The sequence below is a fragment of the Priapulus caudatus genome, unplaced genomic scaffold, assembly GCF_000485595.1.
Source record: "Priapulus caudatus unplaced genomic scaffold, Priapulus_caudatus-5.0.1 Scaffold201, whole genome shotgun sequence".
In the NCBI taxonomy this organism is placed as follows: domain Eukaryota; kingdom Metazoa; phylum Priapulida; class Priapulimorpha; order Priapulimorphida; family Priapulidae; genus Priapulus; species Priapulus caudatus.
In genome coordinates this window covers 371,971-380,600 of record NW_014577262.1, presented here as the reverse complement: position 1 = coordinate 380,600, position 8,630 = coordinate 371,971, and the positions used below count along the sequence as shown (strand labels likewise).

The 8,630-nt window shown below is 46.2% G+C and overlaps 1 protein-coding gene across 1 annotated transcript; it reads right to left on the bottom strand.

Moving 5' to 3' along the window:
• Positions 1-615: 615 nt before the first annotated feature.
• LOC106807209 lies at positions 616-3,095 on the bottom strand. The gene is made up of 3 exons (XM_014809495.1): positions 3,081-3,095; positions 2,832-2,997; positions 616-1,719 (listed from the first exon to the last, which is right to left on the bottom strand). Exons 1-3 carry the CDS (start codon positions 3,093-3,095, stop codon positions 1,397-1,399), a joined length of 504 nt encoding a protein of 167 aa, XP_014664981.1. The 3' UTR covers positions 616-1,396.
• Between the last annotated feature and the right edge of the window lie 5,535 nt (positions 3,096-8,630).

Here is an 8,630-nt window from a genome sequence, read left to right as displayed (position 1 = left end):
TTGCATTACAATTATTGTGCGTTTATTAGGTTTGATGTTTTACGAGCTTGTATTGTGAAAAATAAATAGGAAAATTAATGTACACCTAAAATGGTGGCGCTCCTTTCGTTTTTTCCCCGTCTCATGACAGCAGCCGTTTCATATCCGTTATTTTTTGTAATTTCTTGGCTGTTTTTAGGGGGTAGAAGGTAGAAAGAATCAAATCGTCAATTCGTTGTCAGTGGGTGCACACCTACTGCTCGCTAAATCAGGGTATACTTACGGCGATCGTGCAAAAGTCAACAGTTAGAGGCACTGTTTTCGGCACCCTGGGCAGTTTTCTTTAAAAAAACAAATTATTGGTGGCATTGGTGGCCACAAGTCCGTATAGACTGAAACGATTTAAATGAGAGTTGCCAGCGATACAGATGCGACCGAATGTGACGTCACAGTCTGACCCTCCCATAAAATGTGATATCACAGTAACCCACACAGTGACACACACACACCCGGTTGTGATGCCACAGTATCTCACTGCCCCCCCCCCCCATCCAGTGTGACATCGCACTCACTATATTAACTAATAACAAACAATAACAACAACAAACAGCATAAAACCACTATAACAGCGTCATGTTGAATGTCACCAGGCACAAAGCTTTATTATTAAAGTCCTTCGATAACAAATTAATGCATCTACATAACAATCATTCAAACAATTCCGATTTGTCCGCGTTAATTCATTGCGATTTCTTTACAAAATAAGAGGATATGGTATGTATATCTCACCGGCAGGCGTGTCGGCTGTGAACTGGTTTCATGAAGCTCACTAGCTAACATCTCTGCTGTAAAGATGATCACACGTGATGAAACACAGTAAGCTCGGACGACTCACGCTGAACAGTTAACCTCTCCAACAAACAACCAAACAAACAAACAAACAAACAAAACATGAAGCTCGCACTGACGGCTCACTAATCGCGCTACACAGCGAGCAAACACAAACACGCCTCAACAAAACAACAATAAACAAACAAACATTTCACACAATACGCCGTGACGTCATGTGTAGAAATGATTCACAGTAGAAAATCTTGGATAAGTAGCAAGCGACACGGACGGTGGGGGGGGGGGCGTCAACACGTATAATATTCCCTCTAGCTCGGGGCGGCAGATCTAAACACCGAAACAACACAAAGCCCTGGCAGACCAGAAACGTCCGCTGTTGTATTTACAGTGATGGTACACCTGCACGTGCAACAACAACAACAACAACAACAACAACAACAACTACAACAAATAAACAACAACAACTACAACAACAATAAACAACAACTACAACAACAACAACAACCGCATTTGCATAGACTAACACGGGTTGGGGTGTGGGTGGGTGAGGCACTCTAAGCGAGTAGGGTCAAAGCCGCTGAGCCCAACCAGCCGACGAGACAAACCGCTCCAAGGTCAGTTCACGGTCACAAAGGTCGAATAAAGATCGTCCGCTTCGCCCCCGACACGACGTCGTTGGCGCCCTCTCTAGTCGCCGTCTCGGCGGCGTCATCGGTTCACGTGCTGCCACCTGGCGGAGTGAGCATCCTTGGCTCGTTTCATCGCTGTGGCGGCGAGGATGAGGAGGGAGGCCATGAGGCCGACGGGGAGCGTAGGCGTAGAATAGTGGAAGCGATGGAAGGACTCCACAGCCACAAGCGTACGGGCGGACTGCGTACTGCTTGTGCTCCTCTGTAACGAATGCGTGTTAATTAAAAACGCGTAATAATAACGCCATGCCGATGTAACTACCGATTACTGAAATAATTAGTATTGTTGCCTGGGTGTGTTGCATCAGTCTTCTATGGTCCGTATATATATATATGTGGACCTGCCTCCAGCCAAAACCAGGATTAAGTAGGAAGTTTCTGTACAAATTGCAGTTATGCTGCCAATATCTAAATAGATCATTTAATTACCTTTAAAATGATATATAATAATTTGGCCTATATCTAAAGAATGGACCGCATCTACAGCAATTTGAAGATCGGAAAACCAACCTTATTCTGGAATATGCAAGCTTTGCAGATAAAGCGTTCCGGTAAGGGCCCAGTCGGGGCGGATCGAGCGCCCCGTCAGGAGCCCTTCAAAATATACTTGTTCTCTTTTTTTAAATATTAAAATGACCATAAATAATCTAGAGATATTCTGCAAGCCTATATATCTGGATTAAATATGCACTAGAAACTTATTTTTTGTACAAAATCTCATTCTTTGTCCAGTAGGCCAATTTTCAGCCATTGACATGGTGCGCTGCTCATTACTCAAAACAGATGACTTGCGACTTTTTTAGTCCGTATTATGCTGGCAGCGGGTCACATATGTGTGATATTCTTCCTCCTCCTCCACCTTCCCCTCCTCTCCTCCTCCTCTCCCCCATCACTCGCCTATGATCAGGGCTCCGTACCCCACCATGGGGCTACCCATATGATAAGCCACCCCTCCCTCCCGCTCTTTACCTCCTCCCCACCTCCTCCTCCCTCCTCCCCACCCCCGCCTCCCTCCTCCTCCCCCTCCCCCCATCACTCACCTATTGAATCAGGGCTGCCGTTCCCCAATCGTCGGTGTACCCATATGAATTAGGCCACCCCTCTTTCTCCCTCTATCCTCCTCCCCACTCCTCCCCTCTCCTCCCACCTCCCCCTCCTCCTCCTTCCCCCATCATTCACCTATGATCAGGGCTCCGTCCCATTCGTGGGCTACCCATATGATAGCCACCCCCTCCTCTCCCATCCTCCGCCTCCTCCCTCCTCCCCCACCTCCTCCCCCTCCCCTATCACTCACTATGAATCAGGGCTCCGTACCCCATTGTGGGCATGCCCATGCGATAGCTGCAGGTTGGAACCATGAGATCTCGTAGAGGTGTGCGGTCGTGTGAGAGCAGTCCGCGCATGACTGCGGGGGCGGCTCCGTGAACTGGGCACGCGGCCGATAGGTGCCCTTATCATTGTCCACCTCAGAGATCTGAGACTATAAAGACAGATGTAAATATACACATATATATAATGTATATGGTAACCGCGTAGCTTCCTTCGCTTTTGACATAAACATACTTTTTGCACAAACATCGCTTTTCACGTTATTTACCGTCGTGTGCAAGGCCAAGCCGTAAATTCGCATACACAGCAACTGGAAGGAGTGCGCGCGACAGGATCGCCGTCTCCCGAACGTTTATCTCCCGAAAAGTTTTTTGTTCGGCTAACAAAGCCCGAGTGATAAACGACGTTAAACTCTCTCTTATCACATACAGATTGAGATGGTTCATGATAAGTAAGGTTAAACACATGCGTTATGCCTGCAATTGCCATAGTACGCGTTGCTATGCAAAACCACATGTTGCCGCAAAAGCCTACAATCAAGCTGAGCTTCAATGTACTCGCCTTATAAGATTTATACACATCATTTTTCGCGCGGTTAATAGTCAGATATTTTACCAGCGCAGCCGTTTACTTTAAATATGAAGATGTCGAATGACAGTGTAGGCTCAGCCACAAAAAAAAGCGACACAAATAGGTGTGATGAGAAGAAGTTAGTTTTTAAATTGAGCAACCATCGAACGTACATTCATAGAAACGAAGAGATATATACTGGCGAGAACTCCATTTATATACTCTACATAATTATATGTGCTAATTTTTATGGAAAATAAATGCTTTGAGATGTGAAAAGTCTTGCACGATGTGGCGGCCGAGTGATGGCGTTACACCTAAATGATCGCCCACTTTAACGTTTTTATAATATGTCAGCATTTTAGCACTGCCTAAAAAGCGGAGCCTCCCGATTTGTAACGTGTATAGCATTGAGAGGATACGCTTATCACGTAGCGCTATATACCCGCGTGACAATGCGTGTTTCCCTGCCCATACCCACAACTTTTGTCAAAGGCGTTAGATTGTTGCACGGAAGCTGTTTACTTCGTATGGTTTTTCAGCGCTGGTTAGCAACACGTTTGCCATTCTGTATATCGCAATAATAAATTAATAAACCCAAACATGAATCACAATTTGTGACGGTTAAATTGCCGCTATACCTGCTTTGATGTTCTTAGCGATGCATCGAAATTAAATAAGTTTTATGCCTGCGTTCCGACATGTTTTTGTGAAACTTTACTCTAATATAGACGTTTTATCGGCAGGGTGGCACGAGCGAAATACCAATTTTGCCATTACAAGATATTGTCAATAAATGCTTTGCTAAAACGACATAGCGCAGGTGTGACACCACAGAGCTGTTATCTGCGTTGTCTATATAATATCCCTATATAATTGCCCAAAAACCTACCTAATTTGCATAATTTTTCAAGTACGTTGACTGGCTCCGCTACGGCCTCAAAAGTACGTTGACTGGCTGCCTTCACAATGGGACGTTCAAACCGCTCCCATAGCCAGTAACAACTATACCCAATTTGCAAACATGTGGGTCAAACGGTCCTGAGTTATCGTTGGAACCATAGCCAAATGTTGATGGAAGGACGGAACGGACGACGACGGACGTACGACGACCATGGCCAAATATCCTCAGGCTTGACGATGCTCAAGGTGAACTAAAAACTGCGGGCATTCAACCATTGAAAACAAGGCATTCTAAACTATAGTTTCAATGAAAATAGTTTTAATTTTTAAACCCAGCATCGGGTGCAACGTAACTTCTATCCTAAGCGCAGTTTTCTGCACTTGGCTAGACTTACGGCCAAAAAGCCCTGCGCCAACCAATAATCCAAATGCCTTCGGCGATTTCAAGAACCTGATTGCCCAAAACTCAAACCTGTCGCCTTATATGCTTAAAACCCCTCGTGCGACCACACTGCATGAAATGCACACGGAAAAACAAAAGAAGCGCATATTGCCCCGTGTTTGCGACTCACAGGCGTTGCTGCGAGGTGCTACAGTGGTTATTGAGTTTTTAGGTAATTTTCAGGAAAGCGTCGTTAATGTGAAAATACGTAAAATGGCACCATTCCTAAAATGGGACCTACCTGTATATATGTATACATACATATATATATATATATATATATAAGGATTTCAACTTGGCCTTTACGTATGGTATATATATAGGTTATATATACTATATTCAGCGGCTTTCTGCCCACGGTGGCGCGGCGGCCATGCGGCGGGTGTGCCCGCACTATATATCTCGCCCAGCCCACTAATTTTTGATATAAAAAAAGAAAAAAGTTTGCATAATGGGCGTTTTTATGCTCAGAATGCAAGAATTGGAGTTTCAGACTATCAAAATTAAAATTTCCGCGTGGGCATGCCCCGGACCCCCCTAGATTGGCTTCGCCTGCCTACGCGCTCTTGCATCTTCCCGGACTTCGATCGCAAGCTGGATGCCGCCCGGCACTAAAAAATCCTGCGGCAGAACCTGTATTTATATATATATATATATATATATATTATATATATATATATATACTATAATATATAATATATTATATATATAATCAGGAGTAGAGAATAGGGCTAGGCAGTGTGAACATCAATAAACAAGGGAAATTCGTCATTTAACTAGCCTATATAATAACCTACGATTTACTACGCGTAACTCATCCACTTGGATGCTCAAAATCGGAGGCACATACATTCGCCAAGATCATTTGCGAAAATCGCTGTTCCTCGTAACACCCGCAATCCGGAGATAGCAGCCTAAAACGTACGACACGATTCTCCATTCTTGGCCATCAATCAAGCCCATTGTGCGCCTATATTCAGACAACAAGGCCAGCAAAGACTGACCGCGCAGTCGCTTGTATGCTCTCTCGCATAGCTGAATGTGGTGTTGTGGCGCTCGCGGGAGATTGGAGAATCGACGCAACACTCGACGAGCTAATTCATCGCGCGTTTGGCAGTCGCGCTGCGTGGCGTGAAGGCCATGCCAGCTATGTACCAAGGTGGCCTGTGTAGCTGGTGTACCGGGTCAAAGGTTTATCTCGGCCGAGTTTGCATGCCTAATCTCCCAGGCGAGCCCACAGGCCGTCGAGCCTCAGTTAGCCAATAGCGCTTAGGTAGCTGCCTTTTGTTTTGAATTATATGGCAGCGCAATGGTATCCTTCGTGCTGAAATGTCCCTCTAATTCAGCACGTGCCACAGGTTGCGCAGGATACAAGAACATAGCCGAGCATCTTGTAGCCTTCGACAAGATCAGTTGCTTGCCAACAACACTAAGACTGTCACAACTGGATGAGGGTCAGGAGATCGAGGCAGCATTCCGGCATCACAAAGCCAAATGGCACGACTCCTGCAGACTGCAGTATAATAAAACTAAACTTCAGAGGGCTGAAAAGAGGAAAATGCCCCACGAAGATGATCCAGACACCCACAAGTTCACCCGCCAGAGCAATGAACATGAACATTGTTCAACAGATATATGCTTCTTCTGTGACAAACCTGCAGCAGAAGATGCTTTGCGAAATGCATCAACATTCGAACTTGACATTCGTGTGAGGCAGTGTGCCCTAAAATTACAGGACAAACCACTCCTAGCCAAACTCAGTGCTGGAGACCTCATTGCCCAGGAGGCTAAGTACCACGCTCAGTGTCAAGGGAAACGAAATCACAAGAATCGAATGTAGACGATGTTAACCATGGCATTGCATTCGCTGGACTTGTCACCTATATAGAGGAAGTGCGCATGGACAATCTTGTTGCACCAGTATTCAAGCTAACAGACCTGGTGAATCTGTACAGTACCAGGCTGGCTCAACTGGGCACGCATATGACAGGGCGTGTACATTCCACCCAACTCAAGAACAGGATACTGAGTTACTTCCCAGACATGGACGCTCACAAGCAAGGTCGTGATGTGATTCTGGTATGCAATGGAGATATTGGTGCTGCATTGGGGAAAGCATGTGGGCGCGATGCTGACAATGAGGCAGTTCTTCTGGCCAGTGCTGCTAACATAGTTAGGAGAGACATGTTCAAGATGAAGCAAGACTTCCGTGGCTCATTTGATGCCCATTGCCAGGAGGAGTCAGTGCCGGTTTCACTCTTGTCACTAGTTTCCATGGTGTTGTATGGCCCAAACATCACAACCCAGTCCAGCTCTGTGTTTACGCCTCAACCAGCCCTCACCCTCTCACAGCTACTAATGTACAACAGTTTGGTATGCCAGAGGGAGGATCCGCACCACAAGTAGACCTACCACTTGGCACAGCCTAAGACGGGCAGACACCATTGCCAATATACTCGGGATGTGATTCCATTTACTGGCATTGGACACAGTATCATCTTTTGGCTGGCAGGGGCGAAGAGACGGCGTGGGCATACAGCGACGGGACCTTGGATGACGTCACTAGAGCCTTCTGTGTCTTGGCTGCCACCCAGACGCCATAGACGAACTGGTGGGGCCTCTGGAGCGATTCGTGGTATTGCTCTATGACCGCACTAGCAGCAGGAAATCAGTCAATCAGGCACGCCAAGCAGCTGTTCACCAAAAAGTAAAACAATTGATGGCACTCCCCCAACATGAGCCCAGCACTGATTCAACACACAAAGAATGGCTGCCTACCAATCTGGTCACTGCCTGGCGGACAGATCACATGAGATGATGGTTGCAGCCCAGAACTCCCATCTCAGGCTGACTGGGGGTGGAAGAGGAAGCGACACAGGTGGATCGGAATTTTTTTCACATGGGACCGACGCTACAGAGCGACCCAGGCCTGTTTGCGCCGGACTCCTCCGGCTTGACCATGCAAAAGGGGTGCAGAGAAATCGTGCAAATGTGTTAAGCAGCACTCAGTGCACTGCCCTTTGCTCTGATGCGTGCGACTGTTTCTCAGAACTAACATTGCAATTCCATTCAAAACGCGTAATACTGCTAGTGGAAGGCCTTACTTGGTTATAATGGAGGGATCGTCGTGGATTTGTGCATCACACTAACAACAACATTGCGGGGGACAAAATTTTTTTTTTGGCCCCAATATTTGAGTATGCCAAGATACAGATAATCTCGCTAGACTAGTGTGCCATATAAATAAACTACCAAGTATTTTAAAGGAAACACTGGGACCAGTACTGCCGATATATACTCTCANCGGAGTTATACATGTTTTCGAACTGTAACACGTGAGAGTATAATGCAGTACTTCCCAGTGTTTCCTTTAAAATACTTGGTAGTTTATTTATATGAGCACATAGTTCACGAGATTATGCTGTATCTTGCAAATCAATATTGCATGTCCCAATGTTGCTTGTTAGTGGTGAGCACAAATCCACGACAATCCCTCCATTATTAACCAAGTAAGGCCTTCCATAGCAGTATTACCGGTTTTTAATGAATTGCAATGTTAGTTCTGAGAACACAGTCCACCACAGAGGCAAAGGGCAGTGCACTGAAGTGCTGCCCTAACACATTTGCACCTTCCTCTGCACCCCTTTTTGCATCTACAGTGGAGGAGTCCGCGACAGGCCTGGGTCGCTTCTGGTAGTGTGGTCCAGTGAACTTCCCATCCACCTGTGTCCTTCCTCTTCCACCTCCAGTCACCTGGAGATGGGAGTTCTGGGGCTGCAACCATCATCTGTCCCCAGCAGTGACCAGCTTGGTAGGCAGCCCTCTTTGTGTGTTGAATCAGTGCTGCTCGTGTTGGGGGAGTCCATCAA